Genomic DNA, 21,810 nt, shown 5'->3' with positions numbered 1-21,810 from the left:
TTTCTACAAATCATTATTAAACTGCTGGTCGTTTATACCTAGTTTCACATTTCCTCCTTCAATCTCCAACTACCTGCCATGTTCTCAACATTGCTAAAATCTCCTGCTTCTATGATAGCCATCTACAGAGTCATTGCTGTCGCAGGGGTCAGAAACATCCGATATATTATTTCAGTCACAACACTCTCTCATCTTACCTTGCAATATGTTATACAATCTAGACTTGCTATTGAAGGCTGAGAGTGGCAAGCTGAAGTCGGTGGACAGTAGCGAGGGCTCAGAATCAGGATACTCTAGCAACACTGAGCGAGCCCCTCGGGTAGGTGTGACAAGTCCCCTCGGTCAAGGTGAAATCCAGCCCGTTCAGAATACACCAAATGTACAGAATATCAACAATTTCTATCATCATGTGAACATCGGTGTAACAGGAGACGTCCATATGGGTGGGTGGTCAGCGACAGTCAGCGAGTGGTGGTCTACTTTCAGCTTCTTTGTTTGCTGTTTTGGTTTTTTGTCACGCTGTTTTCAATCAGCTTTAAAAACGTATTGCAGTTTCATATTTCCACTAAAATAGGGGTTATATAACCTAGGGTTTGAGGACACAGATGTTTAGTGGTCAATATTTTGCAGATGTGTTACTAGCTACATACCAATCATGGCTGTCAATGGTTTTATTACAACGCTACGTCGTATATTTCTAGTTTTCAATATTGGCGGCTTTGCTTTATGTTCTGTTCAAAGAGGTTAACGATTCGTGTCCTTTTTAATTAGTCATAAAGGGTTTATTTTTAGTAACTTTCTGAAAGACAAGAAGTTACGCCCCCTTCGCTAACACATTAGCAAATGTGCACTGAGTGGTATAAAAGCCTTCCTAATAAGAACCAACATTTTCACCTTCATGATATGGTTAAGATAAGCGTGTTCTGGCGATAATAAAATTATGTTTGCAGTTTTTAAGCCTAAGGTTTTTAAAGGTTTATGCCCCTTTTGTTTGCTACTGCTTACACAAGCGCTGTTGAAGCTTTCTTTCAATCTTTGCAGTAAATATAGATCAGTCCGCGGGATCAAGCAACACTAAACCTAGCTCTATAGCGTTGGAGTTGACGAGTCAATCAGCAGTCACCATGGATCACCAGGTTGTGAGTGGGAATATGGAGCTTGTACAGGTTCATAGGAGCAGAAGCAAGGCAGAGTCTATCAACAGTACACCTGTCTGTGATCATCAGCTTGGCGCTGGGGATGTCGACTGCTTGCTCGAGAAGTCAGGCACTTCAGGTATTGTTGTAGACGAATAGTTTCAAGTCATACTACATTCAGGTGTATTTCTAGTTGAATAGACTGAAGTCGTACTATGTTCAGGTATGTCTCTAGTTGAATAGATTGAAGTCGTACTATATTCAGGTATATCTCTAGTTGAATAGACTGAAGTCGTACTATATTCAAGTGTATCTCTAGTTGAATATATTGAAGTCGTACTATATTCAGGTATATCTCTAGTTGAATATATTGACGTCATACTATATTCAGGTATATCTCTAATCGAATACATTGAAGTCATATAATATTCAGGTATATCTCTAGTTGGATAGATTGAAGTCATATAATTTTTCAGGTGTATCTCTAGTTGAGTAGATTGAAGCTTCTAAATGAGTCTGATGTAGTGATATAACATTTTAGCAACAACTCAATTAGCTAAAGGAAAATAGTATAGTATCACAGACTAACAATTGAACACTGTAGATAAAGTACTCGCGAAAAGAATTATATAATAAAGGAGGTCATTCAAACATCTGCAAAATACAATAATATATAAAAAAAACAGCTAATTGAGGAATATAGGTTGAAGAAGTATTTGTTGGAAACAATTATCTGTATAATTATAGCGCAACATATTTTCTTGTTCGTTCTAAGGTGACCTTAAGGTGACCTCTCCAAATATGTCGACTGAGAGCATCTCATCTTTTGCTAAATAATATGAGTAGCTAAAAGCACAGTTTTTTAGCGAAGATTTATTTTCAGTCCTGTAGATTTATGATCCTCGTAAAGATGCACTTTTGTGTACAAGTATTTGACTGCATCTTTAAATTATTTCCATTGAAGTTTTTACATGAAACAGCATCTTGAAAAAGCTTAATCATTAAATAGTTAGAAATAACTAGAAATGGGTGAGGGAAGCTGTAGGGTTGGCACGCTTAGGAAGAACTAGGAGTTGCTAGTTGATTTCTCTTCATTTAAAATATGTTTTGTTGTCCCGTTAAGAATGTCTTTTTTCACTCTGTTTTAGTTACCATAATCTCTCCTAGCTGCCTCATTTTGTGGATGTTTGCTTGTTGCTGTCAGTTTCATCTTCGAGAAGATGTTACCAACATGCCTAATAAAAAGCATGTTTGTAACATCTTCTTGTGTTATCAATCCGTCGTTTGTATATGATCTTTGAACACAAACCTTCATGGTGTTCTTGTATCGATGTCTATGGTTTCACATTATTTAAAACTTATCTATTGGATTTGTAGCTAGTAGGAAGTTGTCTATACCTTGCCCAGAGGAAGTTGATGAACCGGCTAACAGAGATGGTAAGCCTGTTGCGTAGTGGATATGTTATTACTTCAGCTCATAAAGTTATGGGTATTCAGCTTAATGTGCAGCGCTAATAAACATTCCACCATTTGTTTGGATAAAGTTAGCACTCATCATCTTAACATGCTCGTTTTCAAGATAAAAGTTGACGACTTGTTCACCGAATTCTCAATCTCTACCATAATAAGAGTCATATTTGTTTGTCCGTATGTGAAAAAAGATCGCGTCTACGAGGTTCAAACTTGCAACATCCTGCATTGTATAGAGACTCTAATAACTGTGTCGCCCGACTGCTCGCAGGCATATCTGAATAATTGTACGTGTTGTTATTACACCTGACGATCTTTCACAGCACACTAGACTGCCAGTGAATGAATGATTATGAATGATTCTTAGAATGCTGTTTCGAACAATCAATTATTTTTTCAACAATCAAAAAATCGTTTTTGAGCTTTCAAGAGCTGGTAATCAAATTTCCACGTATTTGACACCTACAACACAACAGAGTAAGACATGGTGAATCTTTTGATACCAAATAACTGTAATGTGAATTTTGTTGCAAGTCAACCTTTAAGTAACTAAAGTAAGCACGAACTGCGGAACGGTAGAAGGGCACTCTTAATCCTTTGTTTTTCGTGATGTCATTTTATCGTTGTCAGCCATCTTTATAGGCAACTTTCATCGTTAAAAACATGAAGCTTTTGCAATGAATTTTTTAAAACGATGCTTTTGTTAGCAATTTTTTTATTATAATATCAAACCAACACCATGAAATATTATTAAATAAAAGAATAAAAGAAAAACGATCGTTTTCTACAAATATGGTGGCTTTTTCGTGAACGAGCGCATGTGCAAACGACTTGATGACGTTAAAAAAAACCGATGGATAGCTTAAGTTTGCTGCCTCTAGATCTGGAGATCCCAAGATCAAAATCAGTGCCGTGCGGAATTTTCATTGCTAGATTTTTATTGCTATAACTGGACACAGGGTGGACACAGGGTGGACAAAAAGACAAACACTGAGATTTATAGACTCATGATTGTCCACAATTTATTTTCAGTAATCTTTATTGTGATTATCAATCATTTTATTGCTTTTTATAATCACAGACTTAGATGAATCAGTTGATTCTCAAAAAACTTGTGATGTCTATGATCTAGAATTTGGCTAAAAGTTTTTCAAATAAATATTGTGGTCTAAAGATGCACTTGTGCAAAAATTTAGTAGATTTGATCTGAAAGTACCAGTAATTTTCTATCATTGCGATTGTTTTGATGTTTTAGGTGATACGACTGCTAGAATGTTTGAATATTTAAGTCGACAGAACTTTATTGCGGTTAAATCGCTTAGAAGAAATATATGCGAAATGACATCACTAGTTGCTATCGTCTATAGTTGTTATCAGCTATTGCGATCAAGTATTTGCATTATGTGTTTCTATTCTCTATCCTGTCAGTCTCTTGGAAACTGTAGATTTCATAATCACATTTTCACTTGATCCGAGCATTTTAATCGCAATCAATTTTTGTCGATTTTAATCTTGAAACATCCTGGTACTCCATCACTTCAAACATAAAAAACAATCGCAAATGATAGAAAAATACTGATACTTTTTGATGAAATTTACAAAAATCTTGTGCATATTCATCTTTGAGTAAACCTGTTACAAGTCCTCTTGACTATAATTTACGTTGAGCATTGGAACTGCGTAACTAGTTGGTTTCCTTGAGTGAAAACCTTCGGGGGAATGAAGTCAGCTTTCATATGGAAATAAGAGGCTTTTCTTCCTAAGTATTTTATTTTCAATCCAGGATTATCCATCTGCATAGAAGAATATAACATTGTAAAAAGGCCCGTTGCACGTGCTGTGTTACAGTGGGCCTTATATTCAGTGTTTCAAGTCTAATACCGCTGAGCATTCCATGAAATTAAAGATGCCTAGATTATTCCTTATTATAATAAAAACTGTGTCTGTCCAAAGTCATTCTAAGCGTGTTAGAAAGAAGATTGCCCCACACAGAAGATGAACTTGGGCATTTTAGCTTTGTAGCGAAGCACGCTACCAACTGCACTACAAAACCACCATAGAGCATGCAAGGAATAATTGTGCACATAGTTATTACACATAATGATCTCTTACGGCGCTTAGGACTACCAGTTTACTAGTTTTCATAAAAAAATCTTTCATTGACTCAGTACCTCTAGTATTACGCATCAACGGATATGTTTTCAATACTTACAGTAGAGGTTTTTCTCTTGTTAGATCCAGGCTCCACCATCGCTCCTCTTCCAGTTATTGCCACACCCAAGCAGAAGGCCATATCAGGCGTTGTTAGAGTTCAAAGCAGGTTAGTTCGCTGTGGAACCAGTCCAGCTCTGTTTGATCACGCTTTATGCCGCTTGTAACATTTACTCAACCTTTTGAACCCTAATGGCCAGTATTCCTGCACAGTGTGTGTTGGAAACCCTAAAGGTCGGAATACCGGCTTTCACATGGCTCTGTTTACAAATACTGTTCCTACGTGATTACGTAAACTAATCAAATTAATTTTTGCACAGAGTGTTAGATTCTTTAGAGTCTGTGTTCTTCTCGGTTGTGTCGAAAGCCATACCTTGATTTTCAGAGTTTTCATATTTTGGAAGAAGCGATTAAGTCTTTTTTCGGCTGTAGAGAAGTTATTGCGTCGAGTAAAAAGTAAATACTGAAGATAATGGGATGGAAGTCATCTAAATGTTCGCGGCGATGAGGCATCGTCTCGCGCTCGCATTTGTAATGGCTGACTATCAAAATGTAGCAAGGCTTCTTTCTGACGCACTAGTTAATCAATCAGTCCTTATATATTTCAAGTGCTGCCGCGGCCTTTCTGTTAAACCTCCAGATTACAAACCAGAGATTTCTCGAACTGAACTTTCTGTCTAAGGCACTGACGATGGCTCCAGCTTGCTGTCACTACCGGTACTACCCTAGGACACTTATATTTCGCTAGTATTTAGTTTCGTGAGTAGCATACAGAGTAAAATTTCGCAGCAACTTAATTTCGCAGCTCTGATGAGTGCGAAAATATAGTGATGTGAAAATAAATGCAGTGGAACAAACATTAGATTCCTCAGGTCCAGTCCACTGGTACGAAATATTTTTCAATTTGGGACTACCGTACTGTTTGGACTATAAACCGCACCTTTATATAAGCTGCATGTGCTTTATTTAAAAAAAGTGATAATAAAACAATACATAAGCCGCACATTACCATAGGCCGCAGAACTAAGGACTGTGTTTTAACCTGGTAGCAACTTTGCCATTTAAAACGGAACAGTGCAGAACGGCACAGTTTTGTATTATCCGACGCTTTTTAACTTAGTGCCTAACGGGACAGTACCGTGAGGCATTGTTTCGTATTTTCTTTCACAGCTAGAAGTGCACTAATTGGAGATTCCCGTTAGTGCGCCCTAGCGGTGAAAGAAAAAGCCACAGTGATTAGCCGCACCCTTGTAGGCCTACCTATAAGCCGCATGGCTCAAATCATCAGAAAAAAGTAGCGGCTAATCGTCCGAAAAGTACGGTAGTTTGTACTTGTGAACCGCAGGTAGAAATGTGTAGTCGTGATCAATAATGCAATTTGATCGCTTGCTGCAGTTTGTCTCCTGGACTATCAATGATGTCAAGGTCCCTGCCGTAGTGACTGATGTTGTACCAATATTAGAATTCAAGTATTTATAGCACGCGGTGCCGTGGTGGCCATGGCCCCGGGTTGTTATCGCTTTTGGTTGGTAATAAAATTCATCACCACAATAATTATTATTCAATTTTATGCCTTTCCCTACCAGACTGTCATCTTCATCAGTTACAAATTCAATAACTAAACTAGTATCATCATCGTCTTCATTTGTCTAGGCTTTTTCAAAAAACTTATTATCTTAATTTGTTTTGCCAAGCTGCTCAGTCGGTGTATTAGCTATAATGAGTTTAGCAAAACTTGCCCAATGAGCCAACCACACACGAAAATTGCCTGCATTTCTAATATGACGATTTGATTGTGAATATCAATGCAGAAAGCCATTTAATTTCGCGTTTTCGCTCGTTCGTTATGATAGTTTAGTTTTGCTCATGAAATTTTCGCGAGAGGCTGTTGCCGCGAAAACGTGAAAGTTAGATGCCGCGAATACATAAGTGTCCTAGGGTAGTCCTCAGAAGCACAAACATCGGTTTTTGCTCACTTTTTGCTCTGAATGCTGCCTCTGACTACTCTAAACGCTGCCTCTGAATGCTGCCTTATTGGTTGTAGAAGTAGTTCTATCAGTAATTGCTTGTCCTCAGCTTATTCTCATTCCTAAACTCTATTAACTCTGTTTATTTGGTTGCTATGACAACTCTTCCACTTAAGATATTTCTGTTAATCGTGTTAGTAGTTCTATATTTTTTGCTGATGTTCTAATTATGTGTATCTTGGACGTTTCATTGGCTGAAACTCTTTATAATCATTGGCTTATCATTGGCTGATATCATGAGCATCCAGAAAATCTATAATCCGCTAAAGCTTTAAAAGAAAATCTGGAGACAAATACATTCTTCTAGTTTATCCAGTTAGCAAATCCTTTTGTAGTTTCTGTCAAAGAATTTTCATTTCTTGAAGACAAATCTCAATTTAATTTAGATAAAATCTAGTTTTACATATTTATAAAAGGCAGAAACTACTTTTTATTGGATTGCCACGTTTCACGTGAATAATTTAATTCTTCTGCTACGTTGTCTTACATGTTGTTGAAATGAAGTTTTTCCTTTGTCAACATCGTAGCCTACTATTTTATGCACCATTCATACTGTTATTTGTTTATAATAATGGCTTCTGTCATGTAGTGACAGTGCTTGGTAGTGTTCTCTAGTAGAGAAACACACCGCCAGGACTAGGTTTTTATAAGCTACCTTGGGTGGTCCTAACACTTATCAAGGGCTTCTTCTGGAACTGTCAGATTAATCTGAAGGGATACATTTTTGCAACACGTCCAGTCTGACAGAGCCAGGTTATTTACTTATTTAGTCTCTTTTTTAATCCTTGTTATATATATATATATATGTATATTTATATATATGTATATTTATATATATGTATATATATGTATATATATATATGTATATATATATATGTATACATATATATGTGTATATAGTATATGTGGTTTACACTGTAAAGTGCTCAATAATCGAGTCAATTAGAGCTGTGTATGAAGTTTATTAAAAACTACAGGTTAAAATCATTACTACTATTAGTTTCATGCAATCGTGTTGCAATCTTCAGGTAGAATGACTAAAATGTATAATGTACAAGCTATAAAATTACTTAATAAAGCTGAGGGCTTAATACTATTGTGTGATACATATATTATAGTATACAGCAAATTATGTAGTCAAATTATGTTATTGAGCTAATTAGGTGTTTTCTGGCATGCCGGCATGTGGATATCAGCTCACTTCTAGTGTTAAGGCTGGCTAACTTCGGTTCGAATATGATGAAATACTTTTCCCATAGACATAACTGGCAAGATTTTGTTGATGTGTTGTAAGACCGCGCTCTTTTGATGATCTTCCAGATTATATTATAGCGAATGTTCTTGTCTTTTAAGTCCCATATGTATTTACTCAATTCTGTTTGTAGCCACCCCCCATACAACAAAGCTGTTAACACCGAGATCGGTAAACAATTTTTCCAGATCCTGGAGAGTGAATTTTCACCAGAACACAAATTACACAAAATCTTCAACAAAAACTCCGTAAAACTAAGTTATAGCTGTACTTCAAACATCAACCACATAATTAGCGGGCACAATAAACAAGCACTATCGCAACCAACCTACACCGACAGAAAATGCAACTGCAAAAATCGGGAAAATTGCCCTCTAAATGGAGAATGCCTTTCAAAATGCATAGTATATCAGGCAACCGTAGAGTCTGAAGAACGCGATGGGCAAGAGACACAAACGTATGTAGGCCTCACTGAAACTTTTAAAACAAGACTAGCCAACCACAAAACATCCTTTAAATATCCTACTAAAAGGCTACAAACAGAATTGAGTAAATACATATGGGACTTAAAAGACAAGAACATTCGCTATAATATAACCTGCAAGATCATCAAAAGAGCGCGGTCTTACAACACATCAACAAAATCTTGCCAGTTATGTCTATGGGAAAAGTACTTCATCATATTCGAACCGAAGTTAGCCAGCCTTAACACTAGAAGTGAGCTGATATCCACATACTGGCATGCCAGAAAACACCTAATTAGCTCAATAACATAATTTGACTACATAATTTGCTGTATACTATAATATATATATCACACAATAGTATTAAGCCCTCAGCTTTATTAAGTAATTTTATAGCTTGTACATTATACATTTTAGTCATTCTACCTGAAGATTGCAACACGATTGCATGAAACTAATAGTAGTAATGATTTTAACCTGTAGTTTTTAATAAACTTCATATATATGTATATATGTAAACATATATATATATATACATATATATATGTATATATATATACATATATGTATATATATGTGTATATATACATATATATATGTATATATATATGTGTATATATATACATATATATATGTATATATATATGTGTATATATATACATATATATATGTATATATATACATATATATATGTATATATATATATGTATATATACATATATATGTATATATATATATACATATATAATTTTTGATTACATTCCAAAAGAAAATTGAAAAGACAGAAATTAGGAATTGTTAAGTGAGTTGAACAAATGTGTTTTAAAGATGTGGTTGCGTCAAATTTGAGTTGATCTTATTGAAATCTTTTTTTCTCCCTATCAGTTGATATGTTGTTTGTTGTGTTAGGTGATCTCATTGCCAAAATATTTGAAGATTAAAATCAAAAAAATCTGATCGCGGTAAAAACGCTCAGGCCAAAAAAACATGCCCAGACTTGCCCAAAATGATGTCACGCGTGATTTATCTGTCAATATATCTCGTATTCACATCGGCTATTTGCGATAAAAGTCTAGTCCTACGCGGCTCTATTGGCATATATTTTATTTTCTATTTGCTCATGTTGGTTAGAATAAAATTTTAAATCCCGCTAAAGATACATTATTATGAATGTTTCAAAGGCCTCAAATAACGAAAATTGAAAATTTGTCTTACTCACTTTCTCCAAATGCTGTGTAAACATTTGAGTACCGACTACCAATTCTACCGGTCTACGGTAATTTTGTCAAGCAAACTATGTAGAATAAGGTCTTTTTATCGGCACAATTCCGCCGCTACCCACACTAACGATATACAGCCTCCCAAAAGCCCCGCCCACATTAAGTCCGTCGCCTATCCTTGGGGCGGGGCTGTATATCATTGCCCACACCGAAAACTAGTTTCTTACTACCGTAAGTAAAATAAGCAAGCTGCGTCTTTGAAAAGAATATACATAGGGATAGAGTTTTAAGGATGATAAGTCTGCTGCAAACTGGATTTGAACTCACATTCTCAAGTTCTCCGGACATCCATATACCGTATCCAATTCACTACAATATTCTGCAAATCATGTTTTGCATGATCTTCAACAATATTATTTTATTATATAATTTTTACAAGCAAAAAATTTTTATCTCGGCATAAAGCTTTTATTAAAAATATTCATCAAGTCGTGGCCACTCACATAGTTTTAGCTGATACAATAAGACAAATTCATCTACTGCAGCAAACTCAAACAAAACATCATGGTTTATGCAGCACACATTTAAGTCTCCCTTTCCCCTTTATGGCAGTTTCCACACTGACAAAGCTGCTTCGGCTGGTGGGACGACATAAACATCCTGTAATCAGTAAAACAAATGCAATAAATATATGTCATTCATAGATATGTCATTCTAAAACGTATCTACTGAAAGCTTTCAAATTGGGAGTTTGATAGATTGCGAGTGTAATTTTAAAAACGAATAAATGTTAAACAAAGGCACAAGTATGCCAAGCCAACGATTCGAAGCTTTGGTTCTGGAATTTAAAGATTTGCATTGATCAATCGATTTTCTTCACTTTCTACAAGTGAGAGGTGAACATCTAAAGTCAAATCATAAATCTAATTTACTAGATAGAACTGCCACAGAAAATTTGAAGCAAATGTAGCTAGGTGAACAGATAAAAAGATATAAAACCATGATTAATGATAGCAAAAAGTTATAATTTTATTAACTAGTACATGTATTAATGAGTACTAAAATATTATCTTTAGTATATTCATCAATCTAAGCCATTGTATTGCTAGATGCTATGGATTAAAGAGAAGCCGTCAAGAACTCACTGTACATTCGTATCTCACACGCGCAGGAACTTGCATTATAGCCTCAAACAGGGAAATATAATCTGAATGTAAACTCAACAGGAAACTCTATAGGAGACTCAAAGTAAAAGATAAATTTACTTCCATTCTCCGATCTTCCTCCGTAGAACTTTAACCACCTGATGCCCAGAAAACTCAAAGTCACCTTCGCAGTAACTTCACAGCAATTTATACAATTATGTTTTTCGCCAATAAAACGTGCTGATCGAGTAATTCATCAAAGTAACGATGTTAATTAATTTAGTAAATATCGATGTCCATGCGATTTAATAATAGAGTAAAATCCCTAAATTTGAGATCACAGACAACATGATTTACGAGTGATAACATTTATTACGACCTATATAAAAATTTCGCGCTGATGATTGGCTAATGAAGTGACCTTATATTTATCGCTCGTGGTTTCTTTTCAGATGTATTACTAGTGATGTCACGAAATAAGTACCCGCTAGAATGTGAGCTTTTTAAAAGAGGGCCTTATTCAAACGCATATATCCCTGGACAGGGTTGGTCTACAAAGACAAAAAAGGCATCAAATTGTAGCTGATGTTTTAGCCTTTTATGGGTCTTAATTTCATTAAATCGAATTTTTTGACGCAACCACATCTTTAATGGTTCACAGTCTAATAGTATTGTGGAGGAGTCAGGATAGGGAATTTTAGATTGTTGTAACAGAAAGTTCATATACTGAAACATACATAAACTGAAATATTATAATATATGTTATGTTATATTCTAGTCCACCTACCCTAAAAGCTTTCATTAAACTTTTTAAAAGTTTGGGAGTTGCATTTACGCTATATTTCTCTATGTCTGTTATTCTATTTTTGCAGACAAAGCAAGACCCAAGTGTAATGTTTTCTTCAATTTGCTAGTTTTGCAATGCAAAGTTGTAATCCAAGTTTTGCAATCCAAACAACATTTCTAGGAGGCCTGTCTGATCGCAGCCGTAACATCAGATAGCAATGGCATTTCTAGTTACAGCGGTTTTGTTGTTGTAGCTGTTTGACTGCTGATTCAGGAATAGCAACAGCAAACACGGAAAACTTAGCTTCTATAGAGGACCTATCGATCAAACTCCCTACCTCTCCTTTCTCCGATATCACTCAGCGTGATGATGTGATTTTGCTGCCAGCTGAGAATTTAAATTCTCCTCCAACCTCAATCGAAGAGAATGGTTTGGATGTCTCTTCATTCCATGTTCTGGTCAGCGAATGCCGCTGTCCAGAGGTGAACAGCTCCCGGGATAGTACTTCTGATCCTAGTCAGAACATTCAAGAAACATCTAAGGAGGGTCTTGGACAAAGTGTCAAGCAAGACCTATGGATGAATGCGATTGGACAGCAGCAAGCTGCCACTAGTTTGGAACTAAACATACCTAGCATGGACAGTATCAGTGTACGGCAGCTTCCTGCTGGTAACTCTGATGATCTACCTGCGCCTGATGCAGGGCCATGTTCTTTGATGTTGGAAGATCCTCCGGCCAGTGACGATTCTTTAATGTTCTCTACTTTAAATTCATCTTCTATTGACACAGGACCGACAAACACTATGCAGGAGGCTTCGTATCACAGGTTGACTCAGCTTGACAATGGAAAGGAAGCATTTTTAGAGTCTCACATGGAACTGGTCGGACCAGCAAGTGAGCAGGAAGGCATCCCTAGTCCTCTTACAGAAAACCCTCCACACCCTAATACCCCAGAAGCTGAGCACTACCCTTACCCAATATGGCAAGCTTCATACGATCCCAGGCAGCAGTACCTACCGCAAAATCAATTTTATTACCGAATTGACCCTAGAGCAGACGCTGGGCATAGGTACTCTGCTCCTCCACCGTATGACCCTTCTACTGGTAATTATTTTCCACAAAGCCCTCGCAATATGGGAAACATGAGGCAACCCCTACATGTACAACGGACTTATTTACCAAGACAACAGGGACCCTTTATACATGATCAAAATGTTGCGCAGCACCCACCATATCAGCATCATCCACCTCACCAACAGCACCCACCATACCAGCAGCCTCCACCGCACCAACAGCATCTACATCATCAGCATCACCCACTACGTCAACAACATCCTATGCATGAAGATCCTCAACAGATTCGACATACCGCTCCAGGTAGACCTCGCAATGTCCAACAGGAGCCTCAAGGAGCCCCTACACAGCAATCCCCTAGACAGGTGCTCTACTATGGCTGTTACATTTGATAGCTACTACTTTGGGTTGTCCTACCCTTATTTTTGTTGTAGATTTTGAATCTGAGTAGCATTATTTAGCATTTGTTAAATGTATCTAAAGTATCAAGCAAGGTTGCCGCTAATTTTAAATATACCATAAATATTTATTTGAACGCCATGACGTTCTATTGTTCAAAACTTCCTTTAGAGGGGCGCTTTATTAGAGGTGATGTTCAAATAAAGGCTGGCGTTGTATTTTTCAAACACTTCGTTAGATTGCTGAGAAGGTAAACTTAACCCTCTCACAGGCGAATAAAATGTCTATATTTTGTGCTCTCCTTTGGGCGGTGCGACATTAACCCTTTTTGACGCAAGAAATTTTCTAACTCACCTCCGTCTTGTCAAACATCTTTAGATAAACATACACGAGGAAGCTAATACATGTCTCTACCAGTTGATATCGATTGCTTACAATTAACCTACAATCATTTCATCATTTGCTATTCTAAAAGGTAGAATAATAAATGCGAAATCTTTTCCCACATACATTGAAGTAAAAAGACTGTGTTAAAAAAGGAACTACTATTAGCCTGATACAGTTACTAATTATTTCTATGGTGTTGCAATCAACATTTTTAATGAAACACCCTAAAGACTTGGTGTTGGAAAACGGACTTCGATATGAACCGAAACAATGAACTAATTCATTGTTATTGATGTAATCGAGTCATTATTAGTGCATTTTTGTGGACACTTTTCTAATGATCACTCGCTGATATGGGTTTGTATAGATTAAGAGTGTCAAATAGGATCGCTTAAATAGATGTGGCATTCAATTAAAGGGTGGCGTTCTATTTTTCAACCATTCTCCCATAGTGACGTTCAAATAGCCGTTCAAATATAGGTGACACTCAAATATAGGTGACGCTCAAATAGAGGTTTTACAGTAGTATGTTTTTTGTGCTTATGTTGGACCAGAGGTTAACATATAGCATGAACCATTTATAATTTTACATGACCTCGACACTGAAATTGTGGCTCTCTGCTTATTCCCTAGCACAGACTTACCACCAAAACTAAACATTCAAAAGGGTCACTGGTGTGCCATCAGTTTCTTTCTGCAGAATCTTTAAAACAAACACTTATTTTCACTTAACTAGAATACGAGCCCCTTTACAGAGGTTCTGTAGTAACAGAAGTTTTGCTCGGTTTGACAGATTTTGTTGATGGTTTTCTTTTTTCCTTTTATGAAATTTATATTTTTGAATAATAGCTTCTACTATATTTGAGTAATACTTGTATAATAGCTATTAATTTTTAATAACTTTCTAAAACATCAAAAGATAGCCTTAGGTTCATGAATTTAGTCAATTTCTGACAAAAAAATGTGCTAAACCTAATGAACATGTTGTTGCAAGAGTGTTTCCAACCCGAGACCCGAGTCTGAATACCTGGCTGAAAATATATTCAATGTTTCAGAGTTTGAAAAAACTAGCCATTCATGTGATCAAGATCTTCTTAGTATTGTTGGACTTATACCAATCCTGGCCAGCTTACTAACTTATCAATAGATGTAATTTCTCGAGTTCATGGCTTTCACTTTTCCATTAGGCAATGTCATGATATCCAATATTGACCTTGGCGTGTAGCTCTCCCATCTACTATATTGTTGCAAGGTTGTGTGTCCTGTCATACACGGCTAGCGTCGCTGGTAGTAAAATTAGTGAAGAGCGGTGCATCATGAATTTCTATTGTGGTAAATTAATGTCTCAAAGACCATTGTGATGGAAAAACAACTCCGCGTTACGAAGGTTACGCCTAAAAAAATTTTTATATGTGCCTTATATAAATGGCTACTATGTCGCATGAGGTTTTGATATTCCGTTGATATCGTGAATACCCTATGCTGAGTTTTAAAAAGAATTTAAGGTATTAGGAATTCTTCATGAAATTACTAACATGAATCTTGGATGTGTATAGGCTCCCCTTTATTGCAGGAATATGCCCCGATTCCTTCCGGTGAACTCGTATTGAAAGCGAAACATGTGGGCGAGTTTGTGATGAAGAAGGAGAGGATTATCAGAGACTGTAACAATGAGCACGCTCACTCTCTCATTAGGCAAACCTCCATGTATCCCCAGTCAGGTCAGTCTGCTGTCTGTGTTACTCTCATCAGCGTTGGCATTACAGCTTGCTTCTAGATGAACTTACACAGAATTTTAGAACATTTCATCAAAGCATTTTGGTATTTTTTTATCATTTGTGATTGTTTGTGATGTTTCAGGTGATTTGACTGCCAGGATGTTTTGAGATTAAAATCGACAAAATTTGATCTTGGCCAAAACACTCATTTGATCACGATTAAAACACATGACTATGATGTCTATAGTTGCAAAGAGGCCGACCGAATAGAGACGCATAACGCTGCAACTTGAACGCAATAGCCTATATTAGCTATAGCAACTGGTGATGTCATATACATGTATGTTTTTCCTAGTATTTCTACCGCAATCAAGTTTTGTTAATTTTAATCTTAAAACATCCCGGCAGTCAGATCACCTCAAACATCAAAAACAATCGCAAATATTCGAAAAGTATTGATACTTTCTGATAAAATCTACTAAATTGTTGTGAAAGTTCATTAAGTCTTGGCTACATACACTGGGAGAAGGCATCATTTCAATGACAAAGTTGTAGCTGCTCAGTACTTCACGTATCTTATTCAAATAAAAGTGTTGATTCTCATCATCACCATAGAAACTGATGTGTTGTACGAAAAGAAACATCGCTCAAAAAGTGCATTCTTCTTTATATAGAATCATGATTCCATTTTATTCATTTCCAGCATAAGCTGAGTTTTAGATCGGATTAACTTTCAAACAATGATGGGAGGACTTCAGATGAACGACTAAAAGTCCATATATAGTCTTTATATATAAATATCAAAGTTTGTCTGTCATCTGTCGTTTCTCTGTCCAGCTATAGCGATAAAGCTTTAACAATGAAAAATCACCTTCGCACTGGATTAGAACTCGCGACATTCAAATTGCAAGTCTACTAACAAGTGTGCATAACCATAATGCTAAGTCATACTTATCACACCCAGCGCTCTTACCAGATACTGTATATCCTTTTCCCGATTGCACACGCTAAATGTGCACTTTCTATTTTGTTAATTAATACAGTGTGCCCTCCGGTGGCGATGCCCCTGTCAAGATTTTTTTGCCTCACTATGTGGAACACGATGTTTTTTTGTCCTCGCCATGTGAGGGTGATTTTTTTCCGCCGGACGGTATTAGCAAAAGTTTCTCTCAAAATTAAAATTTGGTGGCCGATGTACTGATTACGATGAAAGAATGAAAATGTTGATTTGTTGTTCGCTGAAATCACTCCCACGACCACTCAAAGAGATATAAGAAGCTCGCTATCTCAGTTCAGCGTTATTCGCTAACAGTTATAGTAAAATGAATTTGAATAGAGATAAGTGATAAAATTTTAGCCTATGAAAAATTGAAGTTTAGTTGAGCAAAATCCATACTATAACTTAGCTTTAAGTATGTGTTTAGTAAGATATATCCATTTAAGCTAAATTCAAAGTTTATGTTATACGTCTGTCTCGAAGGTAAGAACTCCCCACGGTACGTACTGCATGTAGTACCTTGTAATGTTGCATTTTCTTGCAGATCATAACCACTAAATACACAAGAGTTACTGTAGGTAACTATAGTTACTAAGGTTAACATATTGTTTTATAACTAAATTTAAGTATGTAAAGTATGTATATAAAATTTTGGTTATTTTTACCGGGGGAAGAGTGTTTGCATTAAATATTTACTATGGGTTTCTGTACCATTCTACGGTATTTCGCCTTACGATGCCAGCACTGAAACAAATTAAAATCACATAATTGTACACCAAATAATTTTTCATTGGAATCGTAGCAAGAAATACTTTATTTAGCCATTGCTTGCTAGTTATTTTATATTTTAAATTTAAACGCCTTTACAGTTGTTTTATTTTTTCTCCTAATTTATTTAGTAAAACCTTTCTTTCATGATATGAAATTCAAAAGTTGCACTTGTCTGAAAAACTTTACAGCTGTTTTATTTTTTCTCATAATATTATCGATACAAAACACTTTTTCTATGAATCGAAGTTGGAAAGTTAGAATAGTAACTGTTGTTATATGTTAAATAAAAATAATTTTTCTGTGCAAAGACATATTTTATTACTCAGGCAATGCCGGACCTTCAGCTAGGCTTTACTGTAATTAGAGCAGTGTCTGTCTGTCCGAAGCCACACCAAGTATGTTAGGAAAAAAATTACCTCTCACAGGGATCGAACCCTAGGCTTCAGATTTAAAGTCAAGCACATGACCACTGCCAAGCTGCTCTATCACCTTACTGTTTTGTGAATCAATAATAATAATGGATATAGTGATTACACATGACAATCTCTCACGGCACACGGGGCTGCTAGCTTAATAGTGTTGTTAGTTTGTACATCAAAATCATGAAAAGTTTAAGCAAATTGTCTCTTACGACCCTGTAATTCTTTTAATTTGTTCCATAGCCCAAGAAATCTAATGGTGTATATTTTGCATAGAATTACACGCGGCAATAATATAAATGAATTTTATCAAATTATTTTAAAAATGAATTCCGAAAAGCTTAAGTAATCATGCCTATAATCAGTGTTCGTCCGTCTGTAGTCACAGTTTGAAGCCACCAAAAAAGGTTGCACCGTATGGGATTCGAACTCGCGGCATTCAGTTTGGTAGACCAACACCCAAACACCTGCACCAGTCAACTGCTTTCCCGTGGAATAATTGTGCGGATATTCTTTATGCTTTATTGGCACACATGACGGTCTCCCACAGCACACGCGACTGACAGGGTATTAGTGATCAATAAGTAGTTTTTATTGCTAATTTATTTTTATGTTAATAGTATATATATATATGTTTTATTGTTTAATATTATTTACATTTTATTTTAGTTACAGCCAGCGTTATCACTTTCATTTTAGAATTTCCTGTCTTCACATTACTTTTGCTTTCTATCGTACTATAGCTACTAGGTTTATAATGAATTGCTCATTTTGCTCTAAAATTTCTTCATGTCATTCTAAGGCGCTATATTCTGATGTTAAAATTAAATCTGAATAGCTGCTTAATATGATTTGGGCACTGTAGAATAAAATTATGTGATGTAGAACTGTGTGCATATCTACTGATTTACAATATGCAGTTATTCAAGAAGCTTTGAACAATGTGCATGTATGTTGGAATCACGTGATAAAATATTCCCTTGAATTTCATGTCAAATTTTGAAAAATGGTGTTCATTATTGTGAAAATATTTGCTCCGACATATGATCAGTTTTGGCACACAAAAACTATCTAGGAATGGATTGGTTTTTATTTCACAAAAATGCCTTGAATATGATGCATTCAACAAAGAAAGGTTTCTATAAAACATTGATTTTCCCAAATATTTGTGAGCACTTGAAACTATATCGCAAACAGTGTCTGAAGTGGAGAGAGATTCTTGGGGGTACTCTCTGTCATGCCAGGAGGGTAGTGTCCAGGGCCAACGGCCCTGCTCGCCGTCCACAGGGTGAGTCTGAGAAGGGCGCTGCACCCTCTCAGTAGAGGGGGTCCGGGGGTACTCCCCCGGAAATTTTTTTTAGCATGAATGCCCCTAAATTATGCTGTTTTCCATAACTTAAAACCCTGTGTTGTGTTCAGTAAGAAATTGAAAGTGGGCTTAGCTGCACAACCTATGTGCTCTATGACTATGGAGACTCCAGGTTGTGATGTGAGTGAGTCAAAAAGCCCTATAGACAGTCCACACAGACCCCAGACACAAGACAGTCCCATCTCCAAGCCACCATGATTATTATTATATGATAAGCTCAGTCACTCACTATTTTTTTAAATACAGACTCTGAATTCATGACAGTCACTAATTCTTACTCACCTTTAAAAAAGTTAACTATTGGCCCATGCTGTTTTATTATGAATTGAAAGAAACGAAGAAACTAGTATAATAAGCAAGAATTTATTCAAAACTACCATCCAAAACACAAGAGAAGAATCCAAGCAATGATTAATCTCAAGCTATTCGAGGGTTTCACAGGGCGGCCGACACAGGGTCCCGTCGATTGTGTCAGTTGATAGAAAACTGATCAGTTCTCAGGTTTTTAACAAAACAATTTAGTTGATCTGCTATAATATCAAAAAACTGACTAAAGAAATTAAAGATCAGTAGCGTAATTTTTTCGTCCCGAAAACGCGCACTGTTTTCGGTGTAATGAACTCGAGCTAATATAAGTTCGGAACGAAAAGGAAAAAAACGTTGTGTGAACATTTCACTTCATTCCGGTTTTACCGCATTTAATAAGATATGAGCAACCTTATATGAGGAGGTATGCGTCCTAGGGAATACCCCCACTAATTTTTCTTAGGGGTATGCTGTACCCCTGCGTACCCCCCCATTTCGAACACTGATCGCAAAGCTTGTAATTACAAAAGTTTGTAACAGTAAAAGTTTGTAGCGGTAGACATTTGTAACAGTCAGAGGGATAGCGAGAAACTAATTTTTCCAGTTTTCTGGTTTTCAGGGGCAGTTCGAGTAGAGGCTGACACAATCGATAAAGTTTGCACCACGACTACAGACAAGATACATGCCAAAGAATGTGCTCCGGATGAAACCAGCCAATCAGTATGCGGTTAAAATATCAACAAGTGTCAACAGGTGCCAGACGTCTGATGTATAGCAAATATTACTGCACATTCCTTTTTATGACTATTTTGAATTTCTTTATAATTATATTAACATATGTACGCAGTTTGCAGAGGACAGAGACTGACTTCATCTCGAGTTGGCGCAATATAGCCATTCCACTCACATATCTTTCTGAGATTGGCTGAAATCGCTTCAACTCTCCTTACTTTTGAATCTACAGCATCATCAGCTCTGTCATCTTACCTGCAGTCACTCACTCAGGCCAGTCTTATCTCCTTTGTGTATCGACAATTCACTTACTTTTCTGTCAGTCATGCCTTGGCTGCCAGCGTCTTGTCAGCCTTGTTTCTACACATTTAGACCAAGTCCCGTATCAGTATTTTACAAGATAACCCGGTCAACTTGCCACACCCGGGTTATATGAAGGCATTATTATGTGAACATGCCTTTTGTCAGTTGGTTTTTACCTTTAATATTAAATACAATATAGATTTAACGCATCCTCTTTCAAACAACGTTGGTCAATAGTTTATATTTGCTCTTATAGGTAGTCTTTGATTTTATGTTGAACAAATAAATTATTTCAATTATTCGGAGGACTGCTTTTTGTAAAGTATTTGGGCACCATCCTCATTCTGGTTTATGTATAACTTTATGTTGGCATCAGTCATCAACAAAATGATGGTTTTCGTCGTTACGTGCCAAAACCAAAATAGAAAACAGAAATCAGGAATTATTGGGTGAGTTGAACAAATGAGTTTTAAAAGTTAGTAATCTAATAGTATTGTAGAGGAGTCAAGATAGTGAATTGAAGTAACAGAAAGTTCATAAACTGAAATATATGATGGTGGATGTAGCATATTGTTATCAGAAAATATTAGGTGGTGTTTGTCATATGTGTGAATGGATGAATACAAATATTCTTGGCTAGTTTACACAGGATTTTAAAACCGGTAACTCAAATGTCGGAAATGTATGCTGCTTGAACAGTGATGCGGTGCTACTGTAGTGTTAAATATCATGCACATTTCAAATTGTTCTGGTTGGAGCCACGAAGCATCATGGAGTCTATAAAGGTAAAACATTCGACTCAAATATGCTTGTAATATTCACTCAATATTTTGAATACCTATATTCGAGGAGAGGTATAAAAATGCCCGTCATGAAAAAAAGATTTTTAAAAATTGTTTACTGATATAGCTTGGAGGTTAGCCTTGGCTACACTTTTCATAACTCTCTGTAATAACATATATCTAATGCAGTAATTGGTGATATTCTGCCAATAAATACTTATGTTTAAGCGAAATACTCCCGTCAACGGGCAATGTTAAAAATAAACTACGATCGTTAGATAGAGCTGAAACAACCAAGAAATAACCACAACTTTATGTAGCGGAAATGAAAATACATTACAGCCATTTTCCCATACTTTAAGAAATAAAGCTTTTCATTTGAGTGTATTTATAGCGTATGCGCAAGTATATATGTGTCTGTCAAGTGTAAAGATATTTATTGTTTTTTGTATTTCTAAAGCAGCTTATAATTGGAGACATTGCATATGCAGTTTTTGAATTAACATTTCATCCGATTTGTTAATTTCTAGACTTTGTAAAAAGTCCAAACATGAAAAGTTGCCTACTGATCATTAAACAGCCTATATTGTCTACCACACATACTCCTAGGCTATAATATAGTACGAGATGCATATACAGTAACATATGAGTAACATATGGTTATAACTACAATAGGGTACAACATAATATTAATAACAGTAAGAATACAAAATGAAAATTTCAGTACAACACTGGTAGGAAACTCACATGCACACATTGTCTGTCGCGATAGCCACTTATTGGTCAAAGCTGTTATTATTCAGATAAACGCGGCCGTATCGGACAATCGTCTAAACCCTGG

At 36.2% G+C, this 21,810-nt stretch overlaps 1 protein-coding gene across 1 annotated transcript in view; it reads left to right on the top strand.

Annotated features, from left to right (window-relative positions):
• The window catches only part of LOC137401537 (uncharacterized), a 44,154-nt gene extending 23,664 nt beyond the window's left edge, over positions 1–20,490 (top strand). Inside the window, exons 8-14 of the mRNA XM_068087940.1 lie at positions 236–443; positions 1,042–1,275; positions 2,514–2,573; positions 4,842–4,926; positions 11,966–13,151; positions 15,146–15,293; positions 19,772–20,490. Coding sequence (XP_067944041.1) covers positions 236–443; positions 1,042–1,275; positions 2,514–2,573; positions 4,842–4,926; positions 11,966–13,151; positions 15,146–15,293; positions 19,772–19,884 — 2,034 coding nt within the window. The 3' untranslated portion in view covers positions 19,885–20,490. The remainder of the gene's footprint in view (positions 1–235; positions 444–1,041; positions 1,276–2,513; positions 2,574–4,841; positions 4,927–11,965; positions 13,152–15,145; positions 15,294–19,771) is intronic.
• Positions 20,491–21,810: the final 1,320 nt, after the last annotated feature.

Source organism: Watersipora subatra, chromosome 8 (genome assembly GCF_963576615.1).
Source record: "Watersipora subatra chromosome 8, tzWatSuba1.1, whole genome shotgun sequence".
Lineage (NCBI taxonomy): Eukaryota > Metazoa > Bryozoa > Gymnolaemata > Cheilostomatida > Watersiporidae > Watersipora > Watersipora subatra.
This window is presented reverse-complemented; position numbering and strand designations above follow the sequence as displayed.